Consider the following 20,356-nt stretch of genomic DNA (forward strand, 5'->3'; position numbering starts at 1 on the left):
TGATTTCATCCTTGTGCAGTCTGTAGTTTTGTGAGTTACCATAACTCCAGGTGCTCCTCGGCTCCCCCTGAACCCTTTCAGTCCTGGAGGTCCACTCTTCCCTGATATCCCGGGTAAACCTGGGTCACCCTGTGGAAAAGAAAAAGATACATTTAAAACTACAGCATGCTGATTATATAATGGCACCAACCAGTCAAATAACAGGGAATATTTTCAGAACCTACCTTTCCACCTTCTTTCCCAGCAGCCCCAGGCAAACCATGCTCTCCAGGCACTCCTGGTGCCCCCGGGTGACCTCGGTCCCCTGTTGGGCCTGATTCTCCTGATTTTCCCTGAAAGGCAAATTACACAAATACAGACATTAACATAAGACAAGAGATATACTATATTGCTGATTGCTTCTAATTGATGACCTCACCTGTGGCCCCACAACACCTGATGGTCCAGGAGGTCCCGTCTTCCCTTGGAATCCCTGCATTCACAGAAAACATGTGTATAAAGCATTTAAACTATTATTCGTGCATTAGTGTGTATGTGTTTGGATTTGTTAACTCTTTAGGATCTTGCCTGGCATAAACTCTGACCTTGTCAGGACCAGCAGTTCTCATGAAGACCAAAACCTGGTCCTAATGACACAGAACCTCATCTCTGACGAACTGGTTATAAATTTAGGGCTAAGGTTCAAATTGTGGTTAGGTTAAATTGAGGTTAGGCATTAACTGGTGAAGTTTAAGGTTAAGGATAACACTTCATTTAGGCTGTCCAAATGAATTACATTGAATGCAGTGTCATCGGACGAAAAGCTGCCAGAACCTGCGTGTGTGTTTATTTGCACCATGTAACCTATGACCTCTTATGATTTCACTCACCGGTTCTCCTCTTTGACCTGGGTGACCTGGTAGTCCATCCTTCCCACCTGGACCCTACAAACACAAAAACACACATGCAAACATTAAGATACAGTATCTACCAATAAAAAAAGGATGAAGAATACAAATTAACGGTCTACCCAGTGTGAAAGAATTACTGACATCTACTGATGAAACTGCAGATTGAAACATAGGACACATCGCTCTCTATCCAGGTGCGTCAGGGAACTACTTTGCATTCCAGAAAAGACATTGTTCTTTTCAATTTGTGTGGTAAGCCAAAATACTGGCTGTGGCTGGTTTGTCCATTTGTGTTGCAGTAGAAACATGACTCTGTAAAGCCTTATGTACACCTAAGATGCTTATTCTATTCTGGTATTTGACAGCAATTTAAAGTAATACAAGCATAATTGGGGGTAGTATGTTCAATTTCTACTAATAAACCCCACTTAAACTTACACAGTAGAACTGTGGGGTTAAAACAACTTCTGAACAATTAGAGGTTCACCCTTATTTTGATTTACTGAGCTGTCGTGACATTCAAATATAAAAGCAAGAAATGTCACTGACGATGATTTATAGCAATGTTTCTGAAAGACTGGATGGGGATTGACAAACGATTTTTGGAGGATTGTGTGAAGACATGAATATTAATATTTTTAAATAAAACCTAATTTAAAATAAATTTTAATAAAAAATGTGTTTCATAAAATTAAAGCTCAATGATACTTCCAATAATCAGAATAAAAAATAGCAATACATGTTTTTTTTTCTTTTATAAAATGACAGATCAGTGAAGTCAGTAAATATGTGATGTGTCATTTTGTGCAGGTGAATGTTTCGTCACTCACGACTGATCCTTTAGGTCCTGACTCTCCATTCCTTCCTTGCGGCCCTTGGGGTCCCTGGAATAAATAAAAATGCATTCATGTAACATCAATCAGACTAATCAGTTAATCAATCCATAATATAATAAATCAACAGCGCTTCACTCACCCTCTCTCCAGGAGATCCTGGGGGTCCATCTTGTCCAGAGGAGCCCTACGATAACGTAGGCAAGACAGAAAAGACGCAGAGAGTAAAAGTGTTAAGTGTAATCATCCATCGATAATGTCTGACTGAGTGTTACTATTGGCTGCCAGGAGCATCAGCTGACCTTTTCTCCTGATTTCCCTGTTGGTCCTCTTGCCCCTCTGGCGCCTCGTGCACCCTGACAAAGATGAAACATAACTTTTGAGACCAAATCCAAGACGTCCAGGAACTTTTACTAACCCCAGAGGGAAAGTGTAGTTCAAACCCAGTTCAATAAATAGTAAGCCTCTAATAACAGAGTTCCTACACATTTTCCATTTCAAAATTCCATACTTTTCCAGACTCAAATTCCCAGACTTCTCGGACGATTTTTTCAGTCAATATGAATTATTGCTTATTATGCTTATTATGTAAATAAATGGTTTTAAAATCTTTCGCTCATTTTTCATGAAGCCAGCCCTCGAAAAACTTGCATCGACCCATGACACTGTCGCGGCCGACAATAGGTGGCTGGCTCGACGACATGTATGGAAAATAATAAATAAAATAAGAATTGCAGTCAGTAACAGTAACCATGGTAACCCGACACCATTGTACAGCCAGCTTGATTAGTCTCATATCATCTACTGGTAGGCTATGTTGTGTTAGTAACTTGTTTTATTTGTATATATTAATATATTTAATTTTAGAAAGTGAGATAATAGTCTGGAAACAACACAAACATTTTTCCATACTTTTTTCCCTTTTTCATACTTTAATAACTCAAATTAAATTCCATACTTTTCCATGTTGCGTAAGAGTCTTGTAATAAGTGTACCAGCATTTAGGTTATTGGTTAAATGAACAAAATGACAATAAGTTAAATGAACGGGAATACTATTATAAGTATCTGCCAAAAAATGTCAATATGAACATTTTTTTGTCATGTATCCAATAGTTCAGAAGTCATTTTACATAAAAAACAAAAATCATGCTTGCATGCACTGTATAAAGCAGTCATTACACTCACATCAAAGTGTGTACGGATTAAAAAAGTGAACCAAAAGAACAGCCAGTGTGCCTACAGTGTGAGCAGGCATGGTCTCAGTTAGGCCTGGGCAATATGGCCAAAATGTTATTGCGGAAAAAAGATTCAGTTAAACTCATATCAATAGTTATTACAATAAAATTATAGATAATTGAAGATAAGATTTTCATTTAAACTGTGGTTTCTTTATGGACACACTTGGAAACTGAAATAACAGTTTTGTGTTGCACTGCAGTAGTGTCTAGACACATCTCCAACCATTAGCTTTCAAAAGACTGAATGCTAATAACAAAGGAGCTCAAACCTTACTAAGAATGAGAATCTGAGTGTCTTGTTGTCACTGCAGAGAGCAGATTACTGCTAATTTGAGTAGATACTGCAAAAAACATCAAAATAAATTTCCAGTTGTTCTCTCTGACCTGCACAGAAATGACGAGTATAATAAATGCCATCCAACTGTCCATTTTTATGCATGGGCGTACTGCCAAGTATGATGAGGGAGGAGTTGTTGACTTTGAGTCTTGCATGCTGTGGCAAGTACAACTACAAAGGGCTAAGACTGTGCATTTTCATACTTTGCAAGAACAAAAGCTATGACATCTAAATATGCTAGTGAGATTGTGAAAACCCCTTCGGGCATTTGAGGAGAGGTTTCAGGACTGAACATATTTGTGAAAACGTGGAAATATGGAAGCAGCTAATGTATCCGACAACCTACAGCATGAAGTCATTGAGGTAGATGGCAACGTGCTCAAAGCTCAGTGCAACAAACTCCTGTATGAGTTTTCTTTTCTGAGGAGACATGCACTGAAGTGTGCATCTGTTTGGGACAGCTTACTAATTCCTCTTCTGCTCTATTATTTACATGTGATGTTCAGAATTTTGTGACTGTGCCTTAATGTTTCCTGTGTTTGCTTTGTCTGTTAAAGCACTTTGCAATCTGGTGTTAAATATTCTATATGTAGAGGTTAGAATAATGTGTCTTCAGTATGACCTCCAAATAAATAAGAGAACACACATCTCCAGTACAGCAGAAGATTCCCAAATTTCAAAGATCTCCTCAAACTATGGGACGTACAAACAGAAAACATAATGCCTCCAGCCACTGCTGTCATCAGCACTGAAGCATAAAAAAACATTCCTACCCTGCAGACAAAGACGTCTTGTTAGAAGACTTCTGATTCACAAAATGCACAAGATGGAAGGGTTGCTTGGAGAGTAGCCAAGACTTTTCAGTTGTCAATTCAGTGTCACTACTCTGCCATTAAATGTGCAAATGGTGTCAGGAAATGAACCCGACTTGAATCAATGCCTAGTGAACTGGGGAATGTTTTGAGACACAGCACTCACATTTGGACCTCTCTGGCCAACACCGCCTGGTTGTCCTGCAGGACCCTGGATAGTAGCACAACAGACAAGACACAAATTGAAAAAAAAGTCCCACTTCCTGAAATAATATCATCATGATTTCCAGTCCTCTACTCACCTTTTTTCCTTTCTCTCCTGCACCTCCCAGTACACCAGGGAAACCATCTGAACCCTGGAGGAAGAGAAATCCACAAACATGAAAGATACTACATCTATCACTCACCAAATGATCAATTCAATTAAGTACTGATGATCAGATTTATTTTACCTTTGGCCCCAGTCGTCCTGGATATCCTGGTAGCCCAGGAACTCCCAGTTTCCCCTTAAGAAAGAGACAATCTGACTTATCTTGTGTAAAATGAGGGAGTTACATTTTTTTGCAATATAATATTTCTTCATACCTTCTCTCCAGAAGTACCAGAAGGGCCAGCTTCTCCTAGAGGACCCAACTGTCCTTTGGGCCCCTCAGGTCCATCTTCTCCTCGACCACCTATGGCTCCGTTGTCTCCGGTGTCTCCCTTTGCTCCCATCTCCCCCTTGGCTCCTGGGAAACCATCCTCACCCTGCAGAGATAGCAGGAAAGACAGTTAATTTAACAACTGGCATAAAATCACAGATGTTTTTGTTGTTGTTGTTGTTTTTTTTTGTTGTTTTTTAAACCTGACATATATAACATAACATAGTGAAAAAAAACTCTCTCACCTTTTCGCCTTTGCTGCCCTTTAATCCTCTGACTCCATCAGCGCCCTGTCAAACAAGAGGAGACAAAGAAAGTGGAATCAACAACAAAACGCATCATACAGCATTAGTGGTTAATTATAAAGAGCATGAGGTTACTAACTAACTTACTTACTGGCTCACTAACCTACTCTCCATCGCCATCTAATTGAGGTCAAACACTCGGGTCAGACCTTTCACAGGCTCAGTTGATACATTTGAGCAAATGAATGTTACAGCTAATAAAACAATGATTTAAACGTGGGTACATTTGTTTGATAGATACCAAACAAATGTCTTCTAGCTTTATAGTTTAAAGCTAGAAGAGTTAAAATATGTTTGGTGTTACTGAGCAATAGTTCCCAGATAACCTTTAAGTGTAATGCCAATCCAGTAATGGAGATCAAGTTTTCTGCTCCTCTTTGGCTCTGTTTCAAGCCTTAGGGGAAATTTGGGCCCATGACAGGAGATTTTGACCAATCGCACTCCAGTCACTTCAGAGAGAGTGCGCTCTCAGTTTCCCTTAAGATGAAAGGTCAGTGAGACACATTGATGAAAAACTATTTATCTTTCATCTCATGTCCTGTGACATAGTCTGCAATATTATGCAAGTAATGGGTTAAAAGCTTTAATCCCCAAATCCCTGATCACCAGTGTGCCATGTCTAAACAAATACGCAGATTAACATTTTTTACCTTAACTCCTCGTTGTCCAGGATATCCAACAGGCCCCTGGACTCCTGAAGGACCCTACAAATGAAAACAAGTAGACATTATGACGACTACTCAGTTACTTAAAGAGCAGCAAAATGTTTTGCACTGCAAACAAACACAGACACTGATACAATCCATACAAGACAACAGGCTTACCGGCAGTCCTTTTTCACCTGGGGTGCCCTCCCTTCCAGGATGACCCTGTTGACAAAAAGGCATGAAAGCAGTGAGGAATAAAGTTGTGATTTTAAGGGTAGGGATTAGGAGGCTACAGAATGCACTATGTCAACAGGAGTCGCTGCAAAAATGAGGAAATGCAAAAAAAAGTGCTTACTGAGGGCCCATCGTTTCCAGGTAAGCCCTGCGTGCCTTTCTTCCCTTGAGGCCCCTGGCAGACAAAAACAAAACAAAACAAAAAAAAAAACAGTCAATTATCACCTCTGCACCTCTTCCTCCTTGAGGAATTATAAACAAAATGTGTCTTACCTTGTCTCCTGGCAGCCCCACTAAACCCTGGGGACCAGGAAAGCCCTGAGGGAGAAGTGCAACATTAGTTTGACTCTGTATTCACTTATATAATGTAATATAATGTACACTTGGTTTATTTGAGTGAATATCTGTGCTCTGCTCGAACCAAAATTCCAGGGTTTCCTTGCTGCCCAGGTGCTCCGATGTCTCCTGCTGGTCCCTGTTAGAAAAATGGAATTTATATTGTGTTGTTGTTTGATTTGTCATCAGGCTTAACTGCCTCCTTCCTTTATTATACTCACTATGTTTCCCTTTGAGCCTTGGACCCCATCAATTCCTCGAATCCCCTGTGTGGAGACAGAGGAAGGCAGTTAATGAAAGGGATTCATTTTCTTTCTTCTGCGTCCTTGAGTGCACTTATGTGGCCTCCATTTATGTGGCTTCTCAATGTGACCATTAACAGGACACTGGTAGAACACAAAAGCATGTATTCTTTTCCCAATGTGGATTTTGTTTTCTGGCTGTTTTCCTTGTCTGACTAAAGAGAAAATACATTAGAAGGAGATTTGCTGCCTTCTATCTTTAACAGATATTTCCCCAAGGCTTGTTGCAAGAGCCAGCTGGAACTATAAATGAACGAAAACAAAAATGATCAGCCTCCGCACTCATTTGGCTGTACCACATCCTTACTTTAGCTGTTTAATGAGTAATTAACCAGCAGCAGGCAATATGTGTAATTTAAACAAATAAAAAAAATAAAAAACCTTTTTCCTCAATGTGTTATTGAATGTTAACAAGTGCAAACTTGTGTTGCTGCAAGTGCAAACGTAAACGATACGAACAAGAAGGAATCCGCTTCAGGTGTTTGAAGAAGTGTGATGTATTTGGCATTTTGTCAGTGGAGATAAGAATTACATCGCATCATGTTTGACAAAGGGTGAACTACAATAAAATTTGTGATTAAGCATTATCAGGTGGAGTTATCAAATCCTGACACCATGTTGAGGTTGAGAAGAGCTTTGTTTTTGCTGTAAGGATAAACACAAAGACAAGACAGCAGCATAATTATCCAATGTCTTTCATCGTTGCTACTTGTTGAGATTTATGTTTGAGTGTGTGTGAAAGTGTATGCAGTGGTGGTATTTATACAGAAGTGTAAAGTTCACACTCACGGGCTGGCCTGGTGGACCGGGACGACCTCTGGTACCAGTCAGACCTCTGGATCCCTGAAATACACATCATAGTTACCCTATAAAATACAATAAAATAAATAATATAGTGTATAATATGTGTGTGTGTGTATGCCCTCATACTCGTCTTTGTGAAGGCCAATTTGAGTTACAGATCCTAGTAGTGTAACATTGTTGGAAAATCAAAATGACTTCATCAGGAAGATCAAGATTTGGTTTTGGGATTATGTTTAAAAATTGGGTTAGTGGCCAGAGAGTCTACTATGTCAATAGCTATGATTCTATCGATTGGTACATGTTTTTCCACATTTCCATTGGGAATGGTACCAAAAAATACAGGCCCTACCGTTCCATTTTTTGACACCTTTCCCTTGCAAAAATGGTAAAATGGTACAGTAAGGTCAGCTGATTGGGCAACAGAAAAACTATTTTAAATAGCACAAACTGAGCAGAAGAAAAAAAAAGCTGTTGATGTCCTTCATTGTTGTCTGTTGTGTCGCACTGTTCTCAGCTGAAACACAAGTCTGACCCAGGGCTTTACCATTCCAAACCGTTCCAAATTGGAACCCATCATGATGGAAACACAGCAAATGGTAGTTAGAGAGCCCTTATAAGTATAGAAGCACACTGCATGTGTTTGTATCTGTCTGTGACAGCAAGCAAGCCATAATTAAACTGACATTTATGAGTGTTTGGTATATTGAAGGAAAAGGGAGCTATAAAATATGAACTGTTTTTTACAACAACACACTTGGCACCTGGAGTTAATTAATCACGAAATTAAAGTGGTCGTTAATTTAATACTGCACTTCCACATAGTTGAGGAAAAGACAGTAGAGTGAAGTGTTTTCCTGATGTGATGGATCACACCTACAACACATTTGACCTGACATTTCTCGTTATGCAACTTACATGCCAACATCTCTCAAAATCCATGACCCAATTCCATAATGCAGACTGTTGTAATACAAGGCTACCCTGACAGCACCATCAAGGTTGTTTCCTCAGGCTTTAAAAAAGCTCTTATATAACCAGAACAGATACTAAACTCGTATTTTTATCGGTTCAACAGACAAACTATTATTGAAACATACTTTTTCACATATTTTCCTACATGTTTCTGTGGGTGCAAACACTCACAGCATCACCTGGCTGTCCTCTTGGTCCAGATGGCCCATCAGAGCCCTGTAATTAAAACAATTAAAAGACAGATACAGGATAGATACATCTGGGTAAATTAGGATACTTGCAACCTCTGTGACTGTTGCTCACCTTTTCTCCTGGTTCTCCTGAAGGACCTGAAAGGCCTGGTTTTCCCCTGTCCCCCTAGAAAAAAAACACAGAAAAAAACTAAATTGAGTAACCTGGTTTTATCATCTTAACACCACTCACTAATTTAAAAGGCTTACTTTCATTACTTACTTTATGTCCTTTGTCTCCAGGGAGACCAGGCAAGCCGTCAAAACCTCGATCACCCTGGTTATTTGAATATATAGAAAGATGTGTTAATTTACCACACTTCACATTACAGTGCATGAACAAAATGGCAATAGTATGGTAATACATTAATGCAATACTAATAACAATGCTAATTGTGCAGTAATGAAGAGATAATATTACAGCAATAACATGTTATTCATATGTCATATCCAGCCAATAACTTAACATAATGAGCCATCAGCGTAATACCTTCACATGAAAAATCAATAATACCATACCATATTATAAAATTTAAATTAATCCTCCCTTATGTCCCACACATATTTTACATTCTTATTACTAAGTTATTACTTGATTACTATAAAATGAGTCATTATTACCATAGTAATACTTATATAACATAGTGTTACTGTACTGTGAGTCAGTAGGCAAACCGTGACAGTGTTTATCTTAACTGACTGATGGTTTTTGCACAAGTTACTAATAAAATATTCCATGCATATTTCTGTTTATCATTTACAGAGCAAAGTTCGACATCACATCCACTGCTGTGAAAAGTCCAATGGGAAGACCCAAAGTGACCTTCATCAAAACAAATAAATAAAAAAATATTTATCCCTGCTGCCAATGGCCTTTTAAATGACTCACTATGGCCATATTTATAGATCTACTCACCAATATTGTATGGTTTGAATGAAAGTGGTTATTTCTGGTTGTACAACATGGGGTAATAGAGATACCATGGACATTGACACTCCATGGTATCAATTGACTAAAAGTCAATTGTGTAACATTCAGGAGTGTTTATTGGTAGAAATGTAATCAACTACCAATTGGTTTGTTTGTATATGTGTAAAATCAGTTTAAAGTTTCTTGTGCCTCCATGTTTCTACAGCAGCCCCAAAAAGACAAACCGGCCTGTTTTGCTTTTTATAACAGAAGATTACTGTGCAAACATAAAGGAAAAACATCCCTTCAGATATGTGAAGGCCACAGTCGTTTCCTGATTGTCATGTGTGAGCAAAAGAGTCCTTTTTTTAATTTAAATCTACAGTCTTGGTATTATGACCTTTAATACCTACACATCTACATAATCTGACTAAGATCTGAATATTTCTCCTGTCCTAATCTGATTACTGCTTATGTAGAGTATGAATCTAATCAGGTTTGATTTTCTTTACTTTCACTGTATTATTCTACTTATTTAATCAGGAATATTATTGTCAGTGTAAACGTAGTCAGTGTTCTTCTTCACCTTTGATCCAGTTTCTCCTATTGCACCACGGCCCCCATCTGCGCCTGCCCGACCCTAATAAACACATACACGCAAACACATGGTTACACACGTGAGATTTCACACTCGCATACTATCCATTTTGATGAGGAAACACTATTCCATGGTCATTCTGTTTAATGAGAACAGATGGAAGATTAGAAAATGATTTTTATCTGGGACAATTAAAAAAAGCTCACCCGTTTCCCAGGTCGCCCGTTCTGACCTAGGATACCTGACAGTCCTGAAGGACCCTGTCGGAAGAAAAGTGACAGAGAAGAAGCAGAGGACAGTCCAGCTGGTTTAGTGAGTTCCATCAGGAAAGTGAAGTGCTCCGTGTGTTAACACTACAAGCAGCAAACTCACCGGTGGCCCCATTTCTCCACTGCTCCCCTTCAGCCCAGTAGGACCTGGGTCACCCTGAGAAAAATATTCACAACATTTACTTTTCTAAACATGTCAGATCAACTGTCCATACACGTGTGCATGAACAGTATTGTCTTTTCCACGACAGAAATTTAACGTCCCTGTAAATGAAGTCACTGCACTCCACCTGTTTTGAGGGTCATTTTTGAACTAAAAATGTGAAAGTGCTCAGTATGTGTTGAACTACCCACTGCAAACAGGTGTGTTAGCGCAGATGACTCTTAACTCTACATTGTTTTCATCGTGTTGGAGAGTTTAATTATATTTTCAAAAATCATCACACTTTACTGAACAAACCCTTAGAAATGATTGATGACCCGGAACCGATCGTGGATTTTCTTTTATCGATTTCCACGCGTTTTTTTTTAATCATCCAGATGGCTCTCAAAAACATTCAGCCACAGGATTCACTAGACATGAAAACATCTCTCCACAGTTGAAATTAGCCAGCTGACCAATGCTGGCAAATTTACTAAAACATTGAGCACCATGTGTTGTCCTTATAAATAAATCAAGAAAATAAAATTAAATGATACATTTTAGGAGGAAATCAGGCTGCTGGCGTGTACTGTACACACCAAAAGGACAACATCATATGATTACACCCACCAGTGGTCCAGGTCTTCCTCTGAGGCCGAGAGGTCCTGGAGGTCCCTTCATGGCCAGCTAGAAAAGGACGAAGAGTCAGACAGTGACACACAAAAAAGTGTTTTTTTGTTTTTGTTTTTCTTGAATGTGTTTGAAATGAGAGTTTAGGCGGAGGGTGGGCTGTTGCTGAGGACTGAAGGCAAAGCAGCTGAAGTTAAAACATTACAGTTCTTCACACTGAAGTTACAGCTGCTATGAGCTATTACCATCATGAAAAGCCTGTTTCCCAGTTAGACTGCTGAAAATGAGTAAAAATCCTTTTTGCGATGATGACGTGTAATGACTTAGTGTAATGTAGCAATAGGGACTTAGCTTATCTTACTTAGTTACATTATTATATTACTAATTATACTCATTCCGATGAGATGGTGTTTTCACATGTTATATGTAATAATAGCTGACAATATTGTGGAGTTTTACTTCTAATTTGAATGTGTTACCAAAGGTCCAATAGGGGACAGTTTGAAGGACAGTTGACACATCAACATCAACAATTTTGACAGAGATTTTCATTTTTGCTGTAAATGCATATCAGTTCCAAATTTTGGTTTTAGTGTTATTAACTAATTATAATCGTATGTTATCGGCCCCAAAAAAACAATATTGGTTGACACCCTTGTTCACATGTATAAGTTATATTCTTGTGGAGCACTTTGTGAGATGTATCTGTGGGAAAGGTCCTATACTAAATCATTTATCATTATTATCTATTATTGTTATTATTATCACATAATAATCATATTCTGCAGAAGGTGAATACCTTGGTCTGCTGCAGGATGGCCTGGGCCTGTGCCTCCTGAGCAGAAACCACAGTGCCCATCTTATCACTCCCTGACTGGAACTGTGAACACACACAGGCACACGCACACACACACACACTGGTTAGAAGTCAAACTCAATACTCCACCCAGTGGCCAAAAAGTAGCACTGCTAATGAAGTCATGCATAAGACATTGAGGATGACTGAAGGAGAATCATGTAAATCATAAGCTCTTGTCTTTGCATCACATCAACACCGAAAAAAAGCAATATCAGCAAACAAAAGATTTTTCGAACTTGGTTTTAAATTGACACTGGGTTTGATTGACAACCATGACTCCTGGGGGGTTTAGGAAAGAGCAGGAGATACTTATGTAACAATCCTGAGCCACAGCATTTCTCTGCTGCATCACTCAGACACTGGCATTTACCCTGAGGCTACGGTAAAGGTTAACGGGACCAAATAACCACCACAGCAATATAACTACAGCCTGTACAGCCTCAGGCAATCACAGAAGTATCGTCATGTTACCGGTAGGAACATGATGTTGCCCGGGGGACCTGGTATCCCATCAGCTCCGTTAAGGCCGGGCCGCCCTGGAGGGCCCTGACAGGAGACAGAGGAGAAGAGTTACATAAAGACGCCAACATGTGGTGGTCTCAGTCACTCACACATTCAACACAGAACAGTCCTTACCGGCTCCCCGAGATCTCCTCGGGGTCCCACTGGTCCCGTGATTCCAGGAGGCCCTGTTTCTCCCTGCAAACACACAAACAAAAAGCAAATACAGTCAGCTGTGATCAATAAGAAATACTTTACATTTTATTGTATTTCAATATCAAAAGTCATTAAAGCTCGATTTATTTCCAGCACAATTCAAAACAGCAGTGTAGTAGTTCAAGTAGTTTTCAACCGACAAACTCACTAACCTCAGGTCCTGGAGGTCCATGTGGTCCTGTGATCTGCGTCCCCTGCAGAAATTTTACAAAAATCTTTCAAAAAAATGTTGATCTCTGTGGTTTGATGTTGGGTATTGTTAAGATACTGTGATACCAGTGTCAAATTAATATCAGATAAGGCCTATTTTACTTTAATATGTTAAATGGAGGATAAAACGGTAGATAATGGATGGATGGATGGATATTAAATAAAGGACTTTACATGGACAAAACAATGATCTTACCTTAAATGTGTTAAGAATTTGAAGCAATATGTGCAGATAAGAATAAGTAACCGATGATCAATAAAAATTAAACTACATACATAATACTATACTATCAGTATATATACAGTATATTGAGTAAGTATTTTAGCTCACTGGTCATCAGCACCAGTACTACACAGTATATTGCATACATGTATACCTCATATATTTTTAACAGTACTCACAGAATATCTTACAGTTTCTATGTTTATCTCACACAATCTGTGTTTCTAATGCAGTTTCTTGTTTTGATTCAGCTGATATTCAAGACAACATATAGGCTGATAATAACTACATGTTAATTTATCAGTATTTATGCTCTGATAGTAATTTTTGTTAAGGATTACAAATCATTTAACCAGCGTTTGTCCTGTACTGAGCAGAAAATACGGTGGATTTGTTTTTTTTTTTGTCTTTTTTTTTCAACTGTGCAGTTGTGTGTTTTTAAACATGAGTGCAGTTTTCCTCACCTCTCCCAAATAGCCTGGTTCTCCTTTCTGTCCTTTCTCTGGCATGTCCTAATGAGAGAACACAGGCAGACAGATACAGTTTGACAGCATGTCTCCAGTAGATTAATAGGAGACACAAGCGAGTTGTTTTTCGGTCGTCCACACAGTCGTCCTCTCATTTAAGAGGGAATAACGTTTTTGCATGTGATGGTTTGGGTTATACCTGTGTGTTAAGAGAATATTCCCGTTCTTTCTGAGCCGGTCCATAACGCTCATCGTACTCTTCCACATATTCGTACTCGTTCACTTGCTCGTAATCGGTGGTGTTGTCATAGTCTTCGTACTCTACAATCTGAACGACAAGCGGATGAAGAAAAAGACAAAAAACACACACAAAAGCATTTTATTCCAGAATGTGTGTTTCTCTATTATATTGTATATAGTTGTAATCCTGTTCTATTCTATTCTATTCCTGCTGAGTCTCACCTCATACTCTGTGACATTAGGGCCGACGGCCACTGTGGAGGTTGAGACGTCGTCATAGAGATCGCTGTAGTCAAACTCCTCAAACTCTTCCACCACACGTTTCTTAGGTTCCCTCTCCTCCTGAAAACCACAAAAGTCAGCACGTGTAATTACTTGTTCAAACATGACAAAACAGTGCAATGGAAATCACATAGCCTTTAGTGCATCATGGGTGGCAAAGGAGATATTGTTTTTGTTGAAGTTGAATTCCTCTATTGTTATACTGCTGTTTAACTCTGCCTTGTAAAGTGACACCTATCAATGAAATGTTTTATTGTTGTTATTTGATTTGGGTTTTTGTTTTATAAGAAACACTTCCTCTTCCTCAGACTGTCTAGCTGAGAGACAGGAATGGAGAAACATCCATGATAAGTGTGGTATAGTCCATCATGGCATTGCTACATCTATATCAACGTCCGGGCTGAAATATTGGAACAAAATACTCCTCCTGTGATGGATTGTTTTGAGCTGTAAGCCAGGCAATAAATCCAACAACAGCAGCAGGAGAAGATTCGAAACCTTTGCCAGGATTGTTGAACACTGGCACACTGAAGCTGGCACAGGATACCGGACTATTAAACTAATAATACATGCGCTGCCTTTTAATACAAAATGTGGAAGTATTAAAATCAAGTGTTAATAAGCACCTGCAGGCTTCTGGGTGATGCCCTTCATACTGCAATTAGTGAAGATAATTATGTGTGTGCTTGTATCTATTTGAAGAAATCAATGATATTGATGTGGGAGACAATATTGATACTGTATGATAATATATCCGTTCACTGACTTGTTGATATGATTATTGAAACGCTGGCACCAAATATTGACATATTCATTTTAAACAAATGGTACTAAACTTGTCAGTTTGACTCACCAGCATCACTATTCATGAATCCTCTTCCTAGCACGGATCACAGGGATGAGGGTAACATGAAAAATGTAACTGGCTGAAGAAAAATGTAAATGTAATTGCACTTAACCTGTTAAGGGGCATATAGTATTATTGAGCTACAGAGATACAGCTATATCACTGGGGCATAGGAGGATTTATTGTGTGTAATTTGTATTAGGGGTGCATTATATTAACAGCACCATATCGACATCAACCAAAACTAGCTTTAAAATGCATTAGTACATATCAGTAAGATCCCCTGACATGACTAATGACTAATATATTGTACTATTATTCATTTTATGTTTATTTATTATTCACAATGAAGGAAATGTATATCTATAACTGCTGTGGGGGTTAATTTCACAACAGAAAAGACTAAATGACCTCGGCTGTTGGGTGCAAGGAAAAATGTATATACATATATCTGTATAGAATCGATTGTCCAATATGGTGCATCCCTAGTTTGTATGTTGTGTATGTAAATCTAACACACAAATAGTTACCATGATGTATTTTATCATGGACCATGTATAGTGCATCCAGTTACCCTGCAAGTCCCTAATACTAAAATATGCACATGAGGATACTGTATTTAACTGTTTCCTGGAAACCAAATAGCACTGAGTTAAAAAAAAAAAAAATGGCTAACTCTGAAGTGCGTGTCTGAGCCCTTAATTTATGTTTCGTGGTGTAATAATTAAAAATAATTTAACCATTCCCTTCTATTTTTTCATCTTGTCTCTCTTCTGAAGTGTTCATACATACCTGTAATAGTTCTCCCCTCACATCTTAAACCTTGGGGCTCCTTTACTTTCTGAATGACAGCCTAGATTTACAACTCCCAAGCCCAAAATGCCTCCCAGTGTGTGTTATGTAAAGAGCAGTCCAGGCAGGCTGAATGACAGCATCACATGTGACTGATATGATTTCTGAATATATGCTGTTCACGTTTTTTCAACTGACATGTGTTTCCCATCTGTCTCTGACTGTGCTGTCTCTTCTTCCCTGTAAGAGTGGAGCTTACCTCTTCAGCCTCTATTAATACGCTGTCATAAGGCAAAGGTGCTTCGCAGTCTGGTATGTAGTCCTGACAGTACGTCTCTGCTGCTCTGTGGTCATCAACAATCAGCAGCTGCTGGATGTCTCCCTGTGACAAAATAGAGTTTTGAGAGATTAGTTAAACCATATGAATATAAATAATGCCCATAAAAAGTGGCATTATGGATGTCATTACGGGTCCTTGCTGAACAATATGTCATTAATTCTATAAATGGCATGTCAGATCCATATGTCCCCCATGTCATGTATGTGTTCATATGGTCAGATCAAAGGGATATAAAAGTTAAAAAAATATGATTTATTGTTGCCGTACAGTTAATTGTCTCCAGACTGAAGTTCCATCGCCACATGAGGTCCACACACACACACATACACACACATATGCTGGTTTTGGATTCTTTGTGTGGACATAATACATTCCCTAGCCCCTTACTCTCACCTTAACCTAACCCTAAAACCAGGTCTTAATCCTCAAAAAGCCTGTTAATGTTGTGTGGACCAGCCAAAATGTCCTCACAAGGACAAAATGTCACCGCAAAGATAGGTGTGTTTGACAATTGGTCCACACAGCCTATTTAAGACATGCACACACACACACACACACACACACACACACACACACACACACACACACACACACACACACACACATTAAGGAGGGAATCCAAGCTAAACACGGGCTGGGAGTTGTTCAGTTCAGCAGATGGACCACCTGACACTACAGTGAAAACAAAGGTCAGGGTTCACACTTGCAACCTGCCAAAATGACCTCACACTGCTGAGGACACAGCAGAAGTAGACCTTGTAAAAAAAAAACTACAAAGATTTTACACAGCTATAGATTTTTTTTCCAGAGCTTGTTTGGAGGATTTCTTAAAATCAAAGCAATTCTATGTTTTTGTTTTCCAAATAAATATACATATATCATTCTTATTATATCAACAACAGCTATATAATAACAACTTTTCTGCAACAAAAAGTTTACTGGAGTGGTACAACTGCAGTACATGTACACAACCACTGGAGGGCAGACTAGGGAGATCAACTTTATGTCACAGATTGGTGGATAAATTAAAACAAGCAGCAACGAGAAGAGACACTTCCTTAACACACAAGGAACTTATTGTGGGCTATTATCCTTTGTGTTGCCAAGTTTTTTTTGTTTTTTTTCAAAGGCAAATTAGTTCACACTTAAAGCAAATGATAAGGAGGAGATGAGCTCAGCTTACAACCGTGCGAACCTTTAAACTCCACTGAGTTAAGTCTCTGCCTCCTGTCATATTACCCAACATACAGAAACACACAAAGAGACAAATGCACACATCGATATTCCTACTTCGAACACAAATTCGTCCAGCAGGCGAGTTCCAAACACAGTAACTCCTTCTGTGCTGATGTGGGGCTCATGTGCTCTAAGAAGGTCCAGGGTTTCCAGCTTCTGACAGTCCAGATAAAGAGTCACAGACTGGCCCTCCACACTGTAGGCTACTCTGTGCCACCTGGCAGGAGAAAAGAGTAGCAGAAGAAACACATTTAATTATTATCATTATGTATTTAACAGTTGTACAGCTGTTCCCCTAGCATGTAGCAGTGTTGTATGATTGAAATAACACCTGGTAATACATTATCATGGAGTTTTTTAAAGATTTAAGTACAGACTTACTTTAAGTACATGTCACACTCAGCTTTCCGCCCACCAAAGTCCATAGAGAAAATCAGCAATTTTACATCGACATTCACTGAAGTTGTCGATCCACTGCTGCTTCCATCAGTACATTTAAATGTGTTATTTTGTGACCTTTGTTACCAAAGTGACAAGCGCAAACCAGCAGCTACGATAATCCCACAGAGTTAAAATGCTGATTTTCTTAATGGATTTAGGTGCAGGAGAAGGAGGAGGAGATATTTAACTTCAGTTTCTAGTTGGAAAAGGCTGTATTATGGCAAGATAAAGTAATAAAAATATCCTCCAGATACCCTTCGTAGACTTGAGGAAATGTTGTTTTTATTAGGTGAGCCTTATTGATGTGACTACAAGTTACAAGGTTTTTTTCTTGTGTCCTCACAGGCTGCCATGTTTTCAGTGAGAGTTACCACCCGCTGGTTCTTGGCGATGGCATAGTGCTTTGTTATGTCAGTGTATCAATGTGTCAGCACCTCATACAGACTCAGTATGTGTTTTTATGTTTGAGTGTGTAGTTACCTACTTGCCATCAGCCAGGTTGACCTTTTTAAAGGTGGGGTAAAGTTCGGGAGTTGGCTGACCCTCATGGTCCTCGTACAGGAAGACCGGAGACCGGCCGATCTCTATACCCAGCTGCTGTGTGCCCTAAGAGACACAGAGCAAAGAAGAAAGATGATGGCATAACACAATAGAGTAAAAAGTCTATCATTTGGTTTCTTCTGCTCAGTTTAGTAGGTTGGAATGGTGGATACTATTGTATATTTGAAATTCAACAAGGAGGTTCCCTTTTCAGAATAAGATGGATGGAGTCTAAAGAGAGATGCAGCTGTGAAATGAGCATTCAGCCTGATGTAGTATGTATGCATGCATGCGTACCTGTGGGTCATACACGGAAAGGAGAAAGACCTGGGAGCCTTTCACAGCTCGAACTGTTGTCATCACAGAAAAATTCACAGGGAACGGCGAATCTGGTGGGAATATGCACAAATACATATTAAGACAAAGGCCCCCATTGAACTTTGTCAATTTTAGTGTTGAATAAACCTAGACAACATTAAAACTTGCCTGGGAAGAGCTGCTTGGTGGGTGCACTCAGTTGAATTTTCTTGTCAATTTTAAAGGAGAGATCTGTCTCTTCCCTGCCTTTCCTGCTGGTGCACAGACCTGCCTCCAGCGAAACACCCTCCATGGCCTCGGACAACTCCAGGACCTTCAGCACATCAATGGAGTTGGCTTAAAAAAACAAGACAAACAAGACTTCAGAGATGGCAGACTTGACCCCATTCACGCAACAAGCCTCTGGCGGCCTCTTTCAGTCATACTGGCAAGTGGCAAGTGTGGAAGCACAAACAAACAAACAAACAAACAGACAGACAGAGACACACAGAGACATGAAAAACAATACTTCACTCCCACTCTGTGAGTCAATTTGAAGCTAAAGTTGTGTTGTAAACGAAGCCCGCATCTAAAAATAGGACGTACATAAGTGTTGATCCCCAACATAATTGGTGCCCCGTGTGAGGGTTTTAAGAAAATTAATAACATAATTAATTATTTAAAATAATTAATCATTCATATTCATATTTTCTCACCGATTACAACGTTGAATCACAACATAATTGGCCCCCCGTGTGAGGCTGGATCACAACATATATAACAAGTATATGTAAAAGCCACTTAGGGCAAAAAGAATAGATATCTATGGGAAAATTAGTGTACTGCTCATTTGATTGATAAAGTAAACATTTTGTTGAGGTCTCTATAGTTGTAGGTCTCACTCAATAGAGCATGATGTCAATTTTGTAAATGATGTTTCCATTTACAGGAAAAACCAGTGTGATTGACAGCTGGTATCGTCCAACAGGCGCCTGGAAGTTCCAGCCAAATCTGAATTCTGGAGGCAAGGTGGATGATGTCACGACCATTTGCGACTTGTGGAAACTTAACTTAACTTAACTGAACAGTTTACAAGACAACAAACTTTGAGGCTCCGAAGCACCCAGCACCCAGCCAAATCACCTGTAGTCATTTGGCTGGGTGTTGGCAGGCAGGTCAGGAAGAGAGGAAGACCTGGGTTTGTTCATGTTACTGGGGTAACCGAGCTGCTACTTGGCAGTATGAGGAGTCAGTGCTGAACATGAACACTTTTCACACCTTTTTGATGACGTAAACTGAGGATTAAAACTAAGCGAAGAAAGTATACACTGTAAAAAGAATCATATAAACAATTGTCTTGGCACCAAAGTTTTGCCAAAGTATGATTTAAAGTGTCATCATCATTTAGATAAGACATGGTTGGAGTCTTTGTGAAGAAAAGTGAATCTGAGGTGCACTTCTGCCCTGATGCTTTATTATAACAGCACTGACCATTTAGTTCAATTCATCTGAAAACATTTGAACATGACTTGCACCAGCCAAGACATGAAAGCATGAAGGCATGATTAATATTGATTGAAATATTGTTGAAATGTTGATTAAGACGTTCTGCTCAGAGTCTATAATTACCACCACAGCTCAACTCTATTGTGACTGAGCACTAAAACTAACAAGGTAAGGTGTCCGTTAACAATGAATCAAACACCTTAACAGATATTTGTTTGGCTGAAACC

The 20,356-nt window shown here is 39.2% G+C and overlaps 1 protein-coding gene across 1 annotated transcript in view; it reads right to left on the bottom strand.

The window, feature by feature from the left end:
• Positions 1-20,356, bottom strand: part of LOC310943700 (uncharacterized protein) — a gene marked incomplete at both ends in the record, with an annotated part of 43,372 nt that overhangs the window by 6,813 nt on the left and 16,203 nt on the right. Inside the window, 37 exons of the mRNA XM_083909335.1 lie at positions 40-129; positions 225-332; positions 419-472; positions 870-923; positions 1,721-1,774; positions 1,866-1,910; positions 2,026-2,079; positions 4,279-4,323; positions 4,415-4,468; positions 4,565-4,618; positions 4,698-4,859; positions 4,999-5,043; positions 5,709-5,762; positions 5,883-5,927; positions 6,061-6,114; positions 6,213-6,257; positions 6,361-6,414; positions 6,497-6,541; positions 8,525-8,569; positions 8,657-8,710; positions 8,807-8,860; positions 10,080-10,133; positions 10,298-10,351; positions 10,464-10,517; positions 11,133-11,189; positions 11,932-12,012; positions 12,463-12,537; positions 12,628-12,690; positions 12,861-12,902; positions 13,606-13,653; positions 13,808-13,936; positions 14,071-14,190; positions 16,029-16,151; positions 17,400-17,562; positions 18,271-18,392; positions 18,624-18,715; positions 18,813-18,980. Of these exons, the coding sequence (XP_083765461.1) occupies positions 40-129; positions 225-332; positions 419-472; positions 870-923; positions 1,721-1,774; positions 1,866-1,910; positions 2,026-2,079; positions 4,279-4,323; positions 4,415-4,468; positions 4,565-4,618; positions 4,698-4,859; positions 4,999-5,043; positions 5,709-5,762; positions 5,883-5,927; positions 6,061-6,114; positions 6,213-6,257; positions 6,361-6,414; positions 6,497-6,541; positions 8,525-8,569; positions 8,657-8,710; positions 8,807-8,860; positions 10,080-10,133; positions 10,298-10,351; positions 10,464-10,517; positions 11,133-11,189; positions 11,932-12,012; positions 12,463-12,537; positions 12,628-12,690; positions 12,861-12,902; positions 13,606-13,653; positions 13,808-13,936; positions 14,071-14,190; positions 16,029-16,151; positions 17,400-17,562; positions 18,271-18,392; positions 18,624-18,715; positions 18,813-18,980 (2,714 nt within the window). The remainder of the gene's footprint in view (positions 1-39; positions 130-224; positions 333-418; positions 473-869; positions 924-1,720; positions 1,775-1,865; positions 1,911-2,025; positions 2,080-4,278; positions 4,324-4,414; positions 4,469-4,564; positions 4,619-4,697; positions 4,860-4,998; positions 5,044-5,708; positions 5,763-5,882; positions 5,928-6,060; positions 6,115-6,212; positions 6,258-6,360; positions 6,415-6,496; positions 6,542-8,524; positions 8,570-8,656; positions 8,711-8,806; positions 8,861-10,079; positions 10,134-10,297; positions 10,352-10,463; positions 10,518-11,132; positions 11,190-11,931; positions 12,013-12,462; positions 12,538-12,627; positions 12,691-12,860; positions 12,903-13,605; positions 13,654-13,807; positions 13,937-14,070; positions 14,191-16,028; positions 16,152-17,399; positions 17,563-18,270; positions 18,393-18,623; positions 18,716-18,812; positions 18,981-20,356) is intronic.

The sequence above is a fragment of the Microchirus variegatus genome (genome assembly GCF_963457635.1).
Source record: "Microchirus variegatus genome assembly, chromosome: 23".
NCBI lineage: Eukaryota > Metazoa > Chordata > Actinopteri > Pleuronectiformes > Soleidae > Microchirus > Microchirus variegatus.